Consider the following 17,219-nt stretch of genomic DNA (forward strand, 5'->3'; position numbering starts at 1 on the left):
GCAGAAGGAGCAGCAGAAGGAAGGGCTGGACAAAGACGGCTTCAAATAGCCAGAGTGCTGTGCAGAAACACTCTAATGAAGGAAAGAGGAAAGCGAAGCGCTTGAGGCAGACAGCCACCCCAGGGGAAGGGGCTGGGAGGAAAGGCCGGAGGCCCTGGCTCCTCCATCCTCCCAAACCCCCCGCGCCCCTGGTTGCCCTGAACCCACACCTCTTCACCCAGGACCAGTGGGGTGCCGGTGCCATCTCGTGCCCATCAGCAAGCCCCTGAAAAAGAACTCCAGGAAGACACTCTACAACAAGCCAGCAGAGTCATCGTGCAGACCCACGGTTCTACAGAGTCCCGCGAAGCAGCACGTGTCTCCTGCCACAGGAAGACACAGTGGCCACACATGCAACATTACTCTGAAACAGTAGTGTGAAACTGTTTCCTGCAGTCCTTAAACCTCACCAATCAGGCTCGGGGCCCAGGGCATGAGGAGCCCGCACCCCTGGCACCCCGTGGGCCGGCTTGGTGACCGAGGCCTGAGTGCCCATGAACACCAATAGCACAGCTCTCACACGCATGGGGGCACCAAGAAGAGAAGCAACCGGCTGACAAGGGTGGGACCACAAATGGGGGCCGAACACAACACCCATTCTCAAATCACCTGCTTCTGAAAGCAAGGGGTAAGCAGAGCAAGAGTCCTGGTGAGCAGCTGCACTAACGTGGCCCCCCCCAGCCCACCTGCGCTGCTCGGGGCTCTGCCCTTTGCCCCTGGCCTGCAGGCCCCAGGCTCAAACTCCCACACCTGCCACCTGCACCTCCCGGCCCACACCTGCACCTCGGGCAGGCCGAGGGTCCCCAGGATCCCCTGAGAGGAGAGGACGGATGCAGCACAACCACTGGCACATGTGGCTATGAGATTTAAATCTGATGAAATTAAATAAAATTTGGAATTCAGACCTCAGTCACACTAGCCTCTTTTAAGATCTCAACAGCCCCAGATCTAGAACAGGCCGTCATCACAGAAAACTCTCTCGGACAGAGCAGCCCTGGTTTCATTCCAATGAAAACAGGTTTCCTTGAAGGATACGTTTCTATGTGTGGACACGCGCAAAACTGACCTCCTTAAGGTTTTTAAATGTAATGGAGCCTAAGCTGACAAAAGAAATATATCAGGGTGGGATGAACTGGGAGATTAGGATTAACATATATACTAATATGTATAAAATAGACAACTAATGTATAGCACAGGGAGCTCCACTTCACTGTACAGTAGAAACTAACACAACATTGTAAAACAACTATACCCCAATTTTTTTAAAAAAAAGACGTATTAGGGGCACACACACACACACACACACACACACACACACACAGAAGAAATATATCAGAAATAACTAGAGTCCTCAAATTTAACTTCAAAAGGAAAAGAAATGGTTTCAGAGAATCTGATAACTAGCTCAACTGAAAGAAAACATAGGAGGAAGTAAGGAAAGAAAAGCCACTACTCTTACCCGGAAACACATCTACCCCTCTGGTCTCCCCACATACCTGAAACAGTCCAGCACAGACCCGGCCACATCATCCGCCAGCTCTCTGGGAAGCCTTCCAGCCAACCTACCGATTCTGAAAAGCAGAAGCAACGCCAGCATCTGTCAGCACCACCAGCCCGTCGAGGGCACACGCTACACTAGGAATGCCCCGAGTAACTGTCCTTCTCTCCGGAGGATGGCAAAGAGGCTGATTCTGCTCCATAAAAGCCACCTGCCCCATCAGGGAGCCCATCACACTGACATACAGAGACAGGACAGGCAGCTGGGGGACCAAGGCAAAGGGAGCCCACAGGGCAGGTGCACTTCTCAGACAGTCAACGGCTCCCAGCTCAGGCCACCAAGGTCCATCCCATGCTGCATGCCAACCGGGCCGGCTCCCATCAAGTCACTGCCCAGGCTGGGTCCTGGCCAGCAGCACCCCAGAAAGGCCCACCCTCCCAGCCCATCGTACTCCAAGCAGACAAGACTTTGGGCTCCGAGGTTGGCCAAAAGCCCCCGTGTGAGCCTCCTCTCCCCGGCATTCGCTATGTGAGTGGATTGGCAAGGACACCCGTAACCTCTGTGGGGAGGGCCCACGGGCACCTTCACCCATTTTCCTTTTCTCCACAACATCTCCTTTGTACTCTGTCCCCTAACCCGCCCTGGCCCCACTGGGTGTGCCGGGGCGCCTGTGTTGGCTGTTCCCTCAGGCGTAGCAGAGGGGGATGCCAGCCCCTCCTGGGGGCTCTGGAATCAAGTGAGGCCGTGCAGCATCTGCTCTCTACATGGGGGGCCGCCCCTGGCTGTGGAGGCAGGAGGTGGGGGTCGTGGCAGTGAGGACGTGAGGAGCAAGGAAAGGAACACCTGAAGGTAAAAAAACCAAACGTGCTCATTCCAGCCAGAAGGGCAATAACATGAAGAAGCCACTGACCAACCTTAGTGATTTTCTTGAAAATTAGAACAAAAAGCAGTAAATGTAAATTAGGAAAAAATCATTCTACCTTTTAAAACTCTGGGAGCTGTTTGAAGCCCTCCAATTCCACAGGAAGTACTGAATGATTAAGGAGACTCAGTAGACCTGCAGGCATCTGGGGCATAAGCTGTGAGCCCCCAGCCCAGCCCCCCGACCAAGTGCAGTCACCTACCCTTTGGCCGCAGACCACCGCACAATCGTGTCCTTGTCCTTCAGCCCAACCAGCAGCTGCTCTGGAAGAACACAGGAAGGCTGGTCTGTGAGCCCCACGGAACCACCCAGAGTTTTAGATGAGCTCTCAGTTCCCAGCTTTAAGGTAACCCACCCTGCACACCACTCAAAACAGTACCATAAAGGCAATTACATGAAGAATCTCAATTCTAATCACAATAAAAGGACATTTCCTTCTGTGTGTCTTTAAGTCATCATTTAAGGGCAATTTCTGTCTTAGCTCCTAACAGTCACTGGGCAGAGAGCACCAGCGAGGAAGGCCAGAGGCCGATGAGGGAGGCTTCCCAGAGAAAACAGCTTCTGCCAGAGGCTGCAGAGAGCAGCTCTCCTAGGGACAGGGTCTGAGAAATGCTCAGCCTCTAGGAAAGGCCGCACAGAGGGCTCCCAAGCAGTACAGGCCTTGCAAGCTGGTCAGTGGAAGCCCTGGTGGAGGGCACATGGCAGCACAGGGAGCCTGATGCGGAGGCAGGACGGAGCCTGTGGAGGTGCACAGGTGCACTGCAATCAGGGCGGTCTAGGGCCGCAACGGGGGGCGGGGGAGACAGCAGATGCACACAGCCCCAGCCTCACCTCCCACCCTGCAAAGACCAGAGGTGGGGCCAGGTCCCCTGCAGGCCGAGATGAGGTGGCCCCCACTCACCTATCACGCTCTCCACCTCCTCGGGGACGTCGTCCTCTCCATCGCTGTCAGGGGTCTCGGTCTCTATCCCTGGATCTCTAGGACTCTGGACACTCAGCTGCAGGCCCGCAACCAAGGAGCGGCAGCCACGCTGGTACCTGCAAGAAGCAAACAAACACACCTCAGACCTGCTGCGACAACTTGGAGCTAGAAGATCCTGATGACTGAACTCAACAATTCAGTGTCACTGTGAAAATTCCATGTGCTTTACAGGTACAGGATGGACAGGAAGGAAACTGAGCAGTAACTGTCACCAGCATGGATTGTCAAGGAAGATAACAACCTCATCTGAGCCACAGAACATAGATTCACCTTCTAAATGACTCAGAAACCCTCACGTGTCAGAAAGTTTTCTTAGCAGAAAGGCAGGTGACAAAGTGTGACAACAAGAATGCACCCAACAGGGCTTCCCTGGTAGCGCAGTGGTTAAGAACCCACCTGCCAATGCAGGGGACACGGGTTCGAGCCCTGGTCCAGGAAGATCCCACATACCGCGGAGCAACTAAGCCCATGAGCCACAACTACTGAGCCTGTGCTCTAGAGCCCGTAAGCCACAACTACTGGAGCCTGCGCTCTAGAGCCCGTGAGCTACAGCTACTAAAGCCTGTGTACCTAGAGCCCATGCTCCACAACAAGAGAAGCCACTGCAACGAGAAGCCCGCGCACCGCAATGAAGAGCAACCCCCGCTCGCCGCAACTAGAGAAAGCGGGTGCGCAGCAACGAAGACCCAACACAGCCAAAAATAAGTAAATAAAAATAAAAATTTTTTTTAATTATTTTTTAAAAAAAAGAATGCACCCAACAGAAATGGCAGGGAGGGCACGTTTGAACCCACTGGCCTTGGCCTTATTTCCACAGGCTCTGCCTCCAGGTCCCACCTGAGCAGAGCCCCACCCCCTGCCTCCGGGCCAGATGCCCGCCTTCCACACCAGGGGCCACAGCTGGTCCACGCCAGCTCCCACAGATCCTGCCTCCTGAATGGCTCTCACCACTTCCTGCCGCCCACACCCGCCTCCCCACCTGCTGAGGCCACCAGCATCACCTCCTGCAGCGCCATGAAGGGGCCAGCAGCACAGGCCAGCTCAGCCCCTGAACCTCTGCCTGCCTCAGTTCCCATCTGTAAAATGAGGCCCCACCCAGAGCGCTGCAACGAGGCCAGGTGGGAGGATGTGCACAAAGCACTCAGAACAGGCCCTGTGCAGAGAAAGGCCCAAGAACGCCTCCCCTCCTAGAAGCAGGACAGGCACGCTTGGGCCTGACTCTGGGGCAGCCCCATCTCAGGACAGGGCCTGGGGCATAAAAGGTGACCGGTCGAGTTACAGCATGATTATTGGGGGCCACAGCCTAAGGCCAAGTCCAGTTCCAGACAACTGGGGCTTCAGAGACAGAGCCAACTCAGACACTGTTTAGCTGTGGCCTTGAGGCCTCAGATTCCGTGAAACAAGGATGGTGTGGGCAGTTCCCAAGATGGAGGTTCAATCAACTGCCAATGGCCAGTGACTTAATCAACCATGACTACGCAATGAGGCCTCCAATAAAACCCAAAAGGAAGACTTCCCTGGAAGTCCAGTGGTTAAGACTCCGAGCTTCCACTGCAGGGGGCACAGGTTTGATCCTTAGTCTGGGAACTAAAATCCCGCTTGCCACATGGCCGGGCCAAAAAAAAAAAAAAAAAGGGAGTGGGTTAGGACAGCTTCCAGGTTGGTGAACACAGGGAGGAGCAGGAAGGGTGGGGAACTCAGAGGGCATGGAAGCCTTGTGCCCTCTCCCCAGGCCCTGCCCTCTGCATCTCTTCCACCTAGCCGTTCCTGAGTTATAGCCTTGTATAATAAACAAGTAATCTCAAATAAAATATTTCTCTGAGTTCTATGAGCTGCTCTAGCAAATTATCAAACCCTCCAACCTGTAGCCAGACTGTCAGAAACACAGGTGACAACCTCGACTTGCAATTGGGGTTGGCAGAGGGAGGAGAGGTGTTGAGGCGGGGGGAGACAGTCTAGTGGGCTGAGCCCTTAACCTGTAGGATCTGGTGCTGTCTCCACAAAGACAGAGTCAAAACTGAGTTACACAGTAGGACACCCAGCTGGTGTCCGACAACTGCCTGGTGTTGGTCTGGAAAAGAACACACATCAGAGTTGTTGTCAGAATCAGAGCAGCAACAGGTAACTGAACCAAAGAGAACGTCACCAGGCACCACAGGACTGTTGTCAAGATCATAAAGCTCCCAGCAAGCAGCAGGCACTGGGCAACGACTGTCGACACTGTTACTGTTCTCCAATGAAGACCCACGAGGACTCTACCTCACAGGAAAAGTTCTCGATATCGCCCAACAACCAGGGACCAGACAGGCTGCCACTGGACTTTCCCTCCTGACTTAACCACAAGTCTAGATAAAGTGTATATACCAACCGCTGGCAGGCACAAGATGACAACCAAGGCATGGCTACAATCCCTCAGAGCAGGGAAGCCCCCAGGTGCACCCAACTTCCCCTCTGCTTCCTCCCAAAGGCACTTTCTAAACCACAGCACAGGAAAGTACAGCCCGAGCATAGCCGCCGTCCTGCTGGGCAGAAAAAAGAAATCTTGACTAGTGAGATGGCTACTAAGTGGGGATTGACGCTGAAGGAAGGGGAGCTGAGACAGCATCCCAAATTCTCCCTGGATCCTCAGGCAGCTGTGAGGCGTGTGAGACCCAGACGCGCCATCAGAGAGCAGCTGGGAGGCCAAGAGAGCCAAACAGAGTCCAGAGGGCAAGTAACGCTGGGCAGTCACTGAAGTGTGGGTCCAGCAGGAAGGACTGAAAGGCCACGCATGAGACGTGAGCGGCTGCTGCAGGAGCAAGGGCCACACCCCAGCGGGGGGAACTGAGAAGGCCTGCGCCCCAGACAGCAGGAGGGGCAGTGCGGCCAGTTACCTGCCTGTCACTAAGGGGAAGGTAACCAAAAAGGGAATGAATCTAAAAGATAAAAAGGGGCTTCCCTGGTGGCGCAGTGGTTGAGAGTCCGCCTGCCGATGCAGGGGACACGGGTTCATGCCCCGATCCCGGAAGATCCCACATGCCGCAGAGCGGCTAGGCCCATGAGCCATGGCCACTGAGCCTGCGCGTCTGGAGCCTGTGCTCCACAACGGGGGAGGCCACAACAGTGAGAGGCCCGCGTACCGCAAAAAAAAATAAAATAAAATAAAATAAAATAAAAGATAAAAAGAAAATGTATCAGAGGGGATAAAATGAAAAAAAGATGGAAGAGAGAGAAAACAAACAGCAAGACGGGAGACTGAACCCACCACATTAATGATCACACTCAGTGTACAGAGAGATACAGACTGACCCAAGTAACTGGGGTGCTAAATTACTCTCCTTCCCACGTAAATGCTTGGAGTACTTGTGATAGCTCATTTTAACGTGTCCAGCTGACCGGGTCACAGTGCCGAGATATTTGCTCAAACATTATTCTGGTTGTGTCTGTGACCGTGATTGTGGGTGAAATTAACATTTAAGCTGTGGGCTTAGTAAAGCAGGTTGCTCTCCCCAGTGTGGTGGGCCTTGCCCAATCCATTGAAGGCCTGAGGATCACAGACAGGCTCACTCTCCCCCAGTGAGAGGGATACTTCCTGCCTTCAGACTCAAGCTGAAACATCAGCTCCTCCTGGCCGCCAAGCCTGCCAGATGTGGGGACTTGCCAGCTCCACAAGCATAAGCCAATTCCTTATGATAAGTCTCTACACACACACACCAATTGGTTCTATTTCTCGGGGGAGCCCTAATACAGCACAGAATGTTAATTTTCCACAGCATCTGCCAAGTAACCACTAACATTTCGTCTCATAAACAACTTACAGAACAAGCTGTATACAGAACACCTAAAAGGTATTTCAGTAAAACATCACTAAAACATAACACACTTCTCTGGAATTTCCTACAACTGGAGACAAACTTAATCAAATAATTCCTCCCAAACCACACAAATGAATACGTGAAATAAAACTGAAGACTGCTAAAATGCAGTACCACCCCCAGCACAGCAAACAGTCTGTTTCCAGGGGAGCCACTACTTCAAAAGAACCCTTAAGACATCGTTTCCATCCACAGGCAGAGACAGCTCTCCTTTCTGAGTAAACCTCGAGGAAGGAGCCCATGACCCAGACTGAGGTGACCAGAATGGAGCGTTCCCTACGGTGCGACCTGCCAGTGAGGCTGCCCTACACTTGAATGACAGGCACTCTCAGTGAGTGCGAAACAAGCCTTCCTTGTCATCAGTTCCACTTCAAGATTCTACCTGGAAGATGTGGGGTCAGAAAATAACCGAAAGAAAAGGTGTTCCTTTCAAAATCAGAAACACTGCTGAGACTGGGGAAAAAAATGAAAGCAGGAGGACACGTCAATCAGCCCGCTGTGTCCAGCCACCTGAAACACCTGACCCCGCACCAGCCTCCCGACACACCCTGGTCGCGCGGTCACCACTCAGTCCACTCACCTCCACTTGGCCACCTGGGGCTTCAGGAAGGTCAGGCCCAGCCGCTGCACGAGCTTCACCCCAAGCTTCCGGAGCAGGGTCTGGTTGCTGTCGGGGAGCCTGCAGTTGTCCAGGCACTGGAGAACGGTGGCAGCTGTGAACACAGCACATCTCGCTCAGTTTGGTGAGAAGGGTTTGTGTCATCTCCCAAACCCACCAACCCCACCTGACACGCACGACACCAAAACCAGACACTTCCACAGGCCCCCCCAACCCCAGTCAGTGTGAAGGCCTACATCTACGCTGGACCCCTTGAGCTCTGCTTCATAAAGACCCTTTCACCCCATGTCATTTACTAAGTGCAGCTGGAGTCGGACCTGCCCAACCCTCTCACTGGGAACCACGGATCTGGAGATGGAATGCAGAGGAACCCAGGGAGGGAACAGTGTCCTGGGCAGAGAAAGCGGGCACGTGCCTGGAGGGTGGAGCACATGCAGGCCATGAGGACCATGCAGACAGGCTTAAGCATGAGGCTGCAAGAACGGGGAGGGGTCTCTACAAGCAGGGAAACTGTGTGATCGGGCCCCCCTGCTGTCAAGGCTATTTGGGGCAATGAGGAGGGCATCGGGGGAAGCGGAGGCCAGGAGAGCACGCAGGACCATGTTTCGTGTGAGACAAGGAGGGGGCGTTCAAGACAAGTTGAAATGGCATCTGGGTAACTTCCCAAAAGACCCAAACGGCGCACAGTGACCAGCGTAGGTACAACTGACAGTAACTCAAGATGGACCTGGGATCTGTGTGTGCGAGTCCATCAAGGACAACGTGTGACGATGCTGAATGGCGACTGCTCATGTTCTCAGGTGTGACAATGACATCAAGGTTATGTTTCCAAAAAGAGTCAACAGATGCCAGTGGAATGATAGGGTGTCTAGGTGGTGGGTGAGGGGGAGCATGGATGAAACAGGAGTGCCCATGAATTAAAAACCTGAAGCTTGTGATAGAAATATGAGAGGTCACTATACCAGTCAGTCTTCCTGTATGTGTATGAAATGTTCCATGATGAAAACTTCAAGAAATAGACTCTACTACCTACATCTGATTCATACATCTTCTAAAACATAGACTAAGAAATTTCTCTTGTTCCAGGGAGTAAGCCTTCCTGCAGCAAAAATCACTATACTGATTTTCATAAGTTGAGGTTCAATCTAAAATTAAGAGAATGAGGCAAAAAGGGCAAATGATGTAGCCATGGTGCTGGGAAGAATGCAGTTGGGCCCCCAGGAAGCGAGCCAGAAACCTCAGGGCTTCATCTACATCCCAAGGTCCCCAGGATCAAGACCAGACAGTCAGGGCATCAGGAACCCAGACCTCCTCCCTAAGAGGCCTGAGGCCTAACAGTCAGATTATTAACACATACGTACACACACACACACACACACACACAAAGAAGACTGAAAAAAAAGACCTATGATAGTATCCAAATATAGCAAGTCACAGATTTTTGTGCCTGTGAATAAACTGTTAAAGAGACACATTTGTTCATAATTCAGGCAAACTCATGTCACAAACACACCCTCACAAATAAACCTTACCGTAGGGTAAACAGTCTTCACGTTTTCCATGCTTAAATATTTGTGCCTTAAAAAAAAGAAAAAAAAATTCTGTTAGAATCTGCAAATACATTTACAAATTTAAAACATAAATTATCAAAACAATTCATCACATCTTCCAGGATTTTTATTCTAGACACTCGCCAGGAAATAACAAGAGAAGAGTTTCTGTACATGACAAAGAAAGGAATTACAAGAGACTAGAGAGGAAATCTTCCAAAGGGGCAACTTAAACCAGAGATGCAGCGGTGAGGCCGCGCTCACTGACACACGCCCACGTTGAAGTTAAGGGTGCTGGCCTGTAAGGAGAGTAAAGAATCGTACCGGGTTTCCATAACTAGCGTGTACCTGAAGGTACCAAAGGATAAGAGTTACAGGTCGAATTATCCGACACAAAGGTAAGGCACCCACGTACTCATCCTCGTTCTGATCCAGCAAAGGAGAAAGGGCCCCTCCTGCTTCTCACACACGTGGGGCCGGCAGGCTGTCAAAACCTCAAAAACCCGGAGTCCTCAACCTGAAATTTTACCCTCCACTTTCAACTCTGCAAGACTTGGGTATCCAAGCCCTTAAACGAAGAACCCTAAAGCTAAGCAACTCTAAGAAAACAGCTAAGGAACTTCTTCTCCTTCAAGAATTACTATTTGGGGCTTCCCTGGTGGCGCAGCGGTTGAGAGTCCGCCTGCCGATGCAGGGGACACGGGTTTGTGCCCCGGTCCGGGAAGATCCCACATGCCGCAGAGCGGCTGGGCCCGTGAGCCATGGCTGCTGAGCCTGCGTGTCCGGAGCCTGTGCTCCGCAACGGGAGGGACCACAACAGTGAGAGGCCCGCGTACCGCCAAAAAAAAAAAAAGAATTACTATTTAACTGGCAAGGTGAGACCGCTTCTGTCTTAGACCGTCTGAAGGTACATGGGCCCAAATGCACTGGACCCCGTCCCCCGACACCAGGTCCTGCTGGTGAAGGAGCTGCTCAGCCAAGGTGAAGAGAGTGAACACCATCCCAGACACTTAGTCAGTGGTGTTTCACATGGAGACCAACCACTCCGGGGCCCTGGACACTCTGAGGCAGGCTCACAGGAGAACAAGACACAGGGCTCAGACCCACAGGCCCAGGACATCCCAACACTCAAAGCACCATGGAACCTCCCAGCCAGTGGCCCATGGCTCCACCGCCTCTCCCAGCACACGTGATAAGTGCCTCACCTCACCAGCCCTGCTCTGGCCCTCTGCTGCAAAAGCCCCTTGGCAGAAGTCATGCTCTCCTTCGTGCTTTCTGCCCTTCTTCTCCCCGCAACAACTCAACCCCAAAACCATGAGCCAGACATCAGATTAGGAAGTTCAGGACATTTCATTCCCCCACACCTTTCCATGACCCACACTACAAGTGGAGAAGGACCCCCGGACGTTCACGGGCCACATCTGAAATATCCCCATTTCATGACTGGTAAACCACTCCCAAAACACTTGAAATGTTTGTCTTTACAATCTGGGTTTATGAGGAGGGGGAAAGTCACCTGTATCCCCTAGCTTCTTCCTGGTGAACTTTTTTTTTTTTTAATTTATTTTATTTTTGTCTGCACTGGGTCTTCGTTGCTGTGCGCGGGCTTTCTCTGGTTGCGGCGAGTGGGGGCTACTCTTCGTTGTGGTGTGCAAGTTTCTCATTGCGGTGGCTTCTCTTGTTGTGGAGCACAGGCTCTAAGCGTGCAGGTTCAGTTGTTGTGGCACGTGGGCTCAGTAGTTGTGGCTCACGGGCTCTAGAGTGCAGCCTCAGTAGTTGTGGCACACGGGCTTAGCTGCTCTGCGGCATGTGGGATCTTCCCGGACCATAGATCGAACCCATGTCCCCTGCATTGGCAGGCGGATTCTTAACCACTGTGCCACCAGGGAAGCCCCCTGGTGAACTTTTAAAGGAGTCAGGGAGGTGGCTTGGTGGAAAGGAAGGAGGAAACCATCCTGCAGCCGGATGAGTCTGAGCAGGACGTGTGAGCCCCAGGGTGAGCCACCCACAGCCCTGGGCACAACGCCCGCCACCCTCCTCCTGCAGCAGAGGCCACGAGAGCAACCCCATCTACGCTGGCCATCAGCCTCCTGCCCCGACTGCCACAACAGGACCAGTGGACTGGCTCAGAAGGACAGACACCCAAGCTGGTGGCCGTGGAGCTGGTCTGGGACCAGGAGTAAGGAAAGGGCGGGCCGCACCATGCAGCCCACTGCCGTCCCTCACCTGCCTCGATCCCTCCAGCTCCGCTGCAGCCTCCATGCAGGCCACTGCCGTCCCTCACCTGCCACGCATCCTTCCAGCTCCGCCGCGGCCTCCCCCAGGAGCTAGGACAGGCCTTCATACAGGACTCAGACAGTCCAGACCCCAGCAGTAAAGCTTACAGAACAGACCACTGTGGTTAGATATCTCTAACTTTAAAAAAACTAAATGTCAGGGTTCACATAAACAACCTGGATGCAACGGTCTCAGCTCCAAACTGCCTCACATACAAACCAGGACAGAGAACCTGGCCGAGGATGGGGCTTCACCGAGGGTCCAGCTCCTCCTCCAAGCAGGAGGCCCAGCCTGCAGGGCTGAGGGGGCGTCTCAGGGCTGGCCCAGCCCAGATCGCAGCGCCAGCGTGCCCTGGGGACACATACCACCTCCCCTCTGTTTTCGGGGCACAAAGCCATCCACACGGCCAGTGCCACTGCACACAAAGACAACCGGTGCCACAAGGAAACAGCTGACAACACGACAAGCATACAAGTTATAAAAACCACTCAGGTCTCAATCAACTTTCAAAGTTATAGTAATTATACGCTTAAAAACACAAATAAATGTCTTGGTATAAAAATAACTAACATAAATTTTGCCAAATTTTCTAAAACTGTGAAGCACACTCTAGTACGCCAACAGCTCTATGGTAGAAAATACCACCAGGAAGACTTACGGTCTCAGCTGCTGAAACACCAGAATCACTGCTGTCCTTTCTGAACCCTGCCCACCCCAAGCTCCGCGCTGAGTCCGGGCAGCAAGAGGGGAGGCCTTGCCACACCCAGCTGCATGGCGGGCAGACACAGCCAGATTAACAGACATGAATGCACAGTTAAGCATCACTGAACTCAAAGTACCCACTCTGCGTTCTCTTCCAGTGGATACTACAATCAGAATTACTATCATGTGGGAAACAACAAAACTTTTTGTTTTAAAAAGAAGTCCTCAAAATGGTATGCTGATTATGTAGAATACACACTGAAGTATTTACAGGCAGTGGAGTGATTTAATTTAAAACAGTTCAACAATACAAGTGTGTGGTTGTATATTTTATTTTAATATACACACATGTGTGCACATGTGCACACACACACACAACATGTATACATAAAAATAAAGTCAGGGATTCAAGGACTTCACAAAAGAGCCTAAAGAAACTAAAAGGGATTTTATAAACAACTTTACAACAACAAATTAGACGGGACTTCCCTCGTGGCACAGTGGTTAAGAATCTGCCTGCCAACGCAGGGGACACGGGTTTGAGCCCTGGTCCAGGAAGATCCCACATGCCGCAGAGCAACTAAGCCCGTGTGCCACAACTACTGAGCCTGCCCTCTAGAGCCCACAAGCCACAACTACTGAGCCCTCATGCCACAACTACTGAAGCCCGAGCACCCTAGAGCCCATGCTCCAAAACAAGAGAAGCCACCGCAATGAGAAGCCCACACACCGCAATGAAGAGTAGTCCCTGCTCGCCGCAACTAGAGAAAGCCCGCGCGCAGCAACGAGACCCAACGCAGCCAAAAATAAATAAATATATATATATATTTATTTTAAAAAAAAAACAAATTAGACAACCCAAAGGAAGTGGACAAATTCCAAGACAAATTCCAAATAAGCAAAAATGGCTTAAGAAATAGAAAATCTGAATAGACTTGGATCGTGTAAAGAAATTTAAATTAGTACTTTAGAATCTTTCCATAAAGAAAACCCCAGGCCCACATGGCTTCACTAATGAATTCTAGCAAACATTTAAGGAAAAAATACATCCTACATAAACTTCAAGAAAACAGAGGAGGAACAGTTCCCGGTCCTTGCCTGATACAAAAGCCACAGACATCAGAGGAAAACCGCAGATCAATGTCCCTCATGAACAAACATATAAAAATTCTTAGGACTTCCCTGGTGGCGCAGTGGTTAAGACTCCACACTCCCAAGGCAGGGGGCCTGGGTTCGATCCCTGGTCAGGGAACTAGATCCCACATGCATGCTGCAACTAAGAGTTTGCATGCCACAACTAAGGAGCCGGCAAGCCGCAACTAAGACCTGAAGCAACCAAATAAAATAAATTAATTAATTAAAATAATTTCTTTTTTAAATCCTTAACAAAATACTAGCAAAATGAATCCAGGAACATATTAAATGGATTTTACTCCATGACCAAATGGGATTTATTCCCCATTTGCAAGGAATGCAAGGCTGGTTTAACATTCAAAACTTGATTTATATGATACATCGTATTAGCAGAATAGAGAACAAAAACATACAATCAGCTCAGTAAAAGCAAAAAAAGCACCTGACAAAATCCAACATCCATTCATGATAAAAGTTCCCCATCAACTACAAATAGAAGGGAACTTCCTCAACATGATAAAGAGCATCTATGAAAACCCACAGCTGGTATCATACTTAATGGTAAAAGACTGAACGATTTCCCCTAAATAAATAGCAAGAAATCGCAACAAATTTTCGATGGAGTGGTGAGAAGGTGCTCCACACTAGAAGTGGGGCTACAAGAGGAGGATCCAGCTTGTCCCAGATGACCCTGAGGGGCTCCACAGAGTCAGCAAAAACACAGAGCAGAATCTTCCAGAAGGGTGGAAGGGAGTCTAAGCAATCAACAATATTAAGACCATATTAAGGGCTAGTGAACAAAAGAAAAAGATAAGCAAAATACAAGAAAATCAAAACTGTACAAGTTGTGGTCCACATGTGAAAGAAACAAAAATAAGACAGGATTCTGATCAACGGGAATGTTAGAAAGTAGACGCCATCTGACATTAATACCAGGCACAACGCTCCTTCATAAGGACCCTGGGACTGCAGAGCAGAAAATGAACCCGTCATGAATGTTATTGACTGTAAAAGTTACAAACCAATAATTCTAAGCCCAAGACTTAAAGAAGGATACAGAACGGAAGGGAAATGCTGCCAACTCGTATCATGTACAAGTGAATACACACAGGCACTGGCTGAGAAGAAGCAACGGGCGAGGCAGGCAGCAGGGGAGGAAAAGCACCATGACATCCTCTTACAAAGAGGGGTGGGATCAGGAGACCCTGTGGAGAGGGGATGGCAGAGGAAACAGGTCCAGAGCACCTAAAAACAGTGACATTGTCAACAAAGCTGGGAGATAGCAGGAGGGGCATCAGCAAGCCAGCAGATGGGCTGGAGCACATCGTGCAGGAGGAAGGGACAGCAGTCACCCTCAGCACAAAGCGGGCTGTCTCCGGGAGAAGGGGCTGTGCTGACAAGAGCAGACAAGGGCTGATGTGTTTTCATCACCAAGCCTCTGGACTGCTTAATCTCTTCACCAAGTGTAGAATAAAAATGATTTTTCAAAGAAGAATGAGCTCTTCCTACACCACCCGCTGAATGTGCTGAGGATTCTCCACGAATGTCACACAGAGAAGCATCCAGACCCCTGACCACCTGTGTGATGGGGCAGGAAGGCACCGTCTCTGAATCTCAGTTTCCTCAGTAAACGACATGCAGCAGTGATGGTACCAGTTCGCTGAGCCACTCAGAGAATAAAATGCAAATGAACATAAAACGCATTATATTAACCGATGAGATCTGAATTGTCTCCTACCTGGTAAATACAGACATATTCCTTTCGTTTGCAAAAACTGTTTTCTTTTAAGAACTCTTCCCTAGGTTTCATTTACAAAATTTAAAGTTAACTTACTCCATGTAAATTCAAATGCATCCAATTTAATATATTTTAGACGTAAGTCATCCATTTTCAGAACAATTACTCCTGAGCAGAAACACTTGGTTCCTTCCATGTGAGGACTTGGAATCTGGGAGGGAGCCAAAAGCACCAAAATACCCACTTACAGTCTGCAGACCAGTGGTGTGATGGGGTCCACACAACGTGCGATGAGATGCCTAATAGTGCCAGGGGGCGGGGGGGGGGGGCGTCAAAAACAAACCTCACCGAGAAGCTTCCCTTCAGCAGCTCTCAGCGCAGGGACAAGGTCTACCGATGGGCACCCCATGCAGGCGGGCCGCGGGTACACTGTTCTACTGGAGCATCGGGTCAGACGGGCACCTTGGCCAGTTCACCCCCCTCACTCCTGGCAGGTTTGTTATGAATAGAGCAGAGCCTCCTTTTACTCTCAAATACATAGTGTGGATAAAAATCATACGGTCACCCTATGTGGCAAGTTCTCTGACCTCCTCCCCTCCACAGCCGGGGTCTCTGGGGTCAATGCCTCCCTCCCTGGGGCCAGGGGTCTTCCAGCTGCTTCAACCAACAGAGCCAGGCAGAAGCAACACTGTGACTGCCAAGCCCAGGACCCTCTGCCTGGGACACTCTCCCTGAAAACCCAGTAGCCACATGCAGAGGTGCCACGCAGGAGCCACAGTCCACAGGCCCAGCTGAGCCTAACCCTTCTAGTCACCCACACAGTGTGGGCTTCTCAGGCAAGGCCCTTGGCAGCAAGGGGCAGAGACAAGCGCCCCCCCAGCCCATGCCCTGGCCTGTCAGGACCCACAGAATCCACACACAACAGCTGCTGTGCAGAGCCAGAGGCTTAGGGGGTGGCTTGTCCACGACAGACACAACTCCCTCCTTAGGATCCGTGTGAGGGACTGAAATCTCACCCTGCAGGCACCACCCTGGCAGCAGTGTGCGGGACACATGGGGAGGCCACTCTCAACGTCCGGGAAGCTGAGGTGGGGTGCCTAGACCAAGGCAGACGGTCTGTAGGGGGAGGGAGGCTGGACAGGCAATGGCAGGAAACAGAACTGACAGCACCTGGTGACCACTTAAACGCTCTTTGGTCTCATTCACTGATAAATAATAAGAATTTAAAATACGAGGAAAGGCCCCAAATGCTCTGACACATGAACATCCTTCATTTGTCAAATTCCTTACAAAGTCTAAGTAAGACAAAAGAACAAGTAGTGAAGACTTCCCAGGACAACTGTCACTGACACAGCCCGCCACTGGGCATGGGCAGATGGTGACAGTCCCCCATGGTCCCCACCCCACAGAAGGGACCAGCCCCGAGGCCAGGCTGCAGGCCACTGTCTGGACCAAAGGGGACCCAATACCCCATCTTTTATGGGTTCAAGGTGGGTTCTTTTTTTTTTTATGGTACGCGGGCCTCTCACTGTTGTGGCCTCTCCCGTTGCGGAGCACAGGCTCTGGACGCGCAGGCTCAGCGGCCATGGCTCACGGGCCTAGCCGCTCCGCAGCATGTGGGATCTTCCCGGACCAGGGCATGAACCCACGTCCCCTGCATCGGCAGGCGGACTCTCAACCACTGCGCCACCAGGGAAGCCCAAGGTGGGTTCTTTTTATCCCTACACTTTTCCTGACCTTGAAGCCCACAGGATTTCCCAGGGGCGGGGGTGCTCTGTACGCACAAAGGCAAAGGTCACAGGAGTTACAGACTCTCCCATGAACAGACTCAGAAGGGCTAAAGGGATGAAAAGGAACAAAAATCACAGAGGGCCAGGGCTTTGATTTTGTTTCTTAGTCTATTT

At 51.3% G+C, this 17,219-nt stretch overlaps 1 protein-coding gene across 2 annotated transcripts in view; it reads right to left on the reverse strand.

Moving 5' to 3' along the window:
* Window positions 1–17,219, reverse strand: part of TBCD (tubulin folding cofactor D) — a 184,312-nt gene that overhangs the window by 129,423 nt on the left and 37,670 nt on the right. For both annotated transcript variants that reach the window (XM_029210935.1, XM_029210934.1), the window contains exons 8-12: window positions 9,447–9,492; window positions 7,876–8,008; window positions 3,361–3,497; window positions 2,662–2,722; window positions 1,536–1,610 (exon numbers count right to left, since the gene is read on the reverse strand). In XM_029210935.1, the coding sequence (XP_029066768.1) occupies window positions 1,536–1,610; window positions 2,662–2,722; window positions 3,361–3,497; window positions 7,876–8,008; window positions 9,447–9,492 (452 nt within the window). The remainder of the gene's footprint in view (window positions 1–1,535; window positions 1,611–2,661; window positions 2,723–3,360; window positions 3,498–7,875; window positions 8,009–9,446; window positions 9,493–17,219) is intronic.

This window comes from Monodon monoceros, unplaced genomic scaffold (genome assembly GCF_005190385.1).
Source record: "Monodon monoceros isolate NGI ecotype Baffin Bay Population unplaced genomic scaffold, NGI_Narwhal_1 Super_Scaffold_9, whole genome shotgun sequence".
Lineage (NCBI taxonomy): Eukaryota > Metazoa > Chordata > Mammalia > Artiodactyla > Monodontidae > Monodon > Monodon monoceros.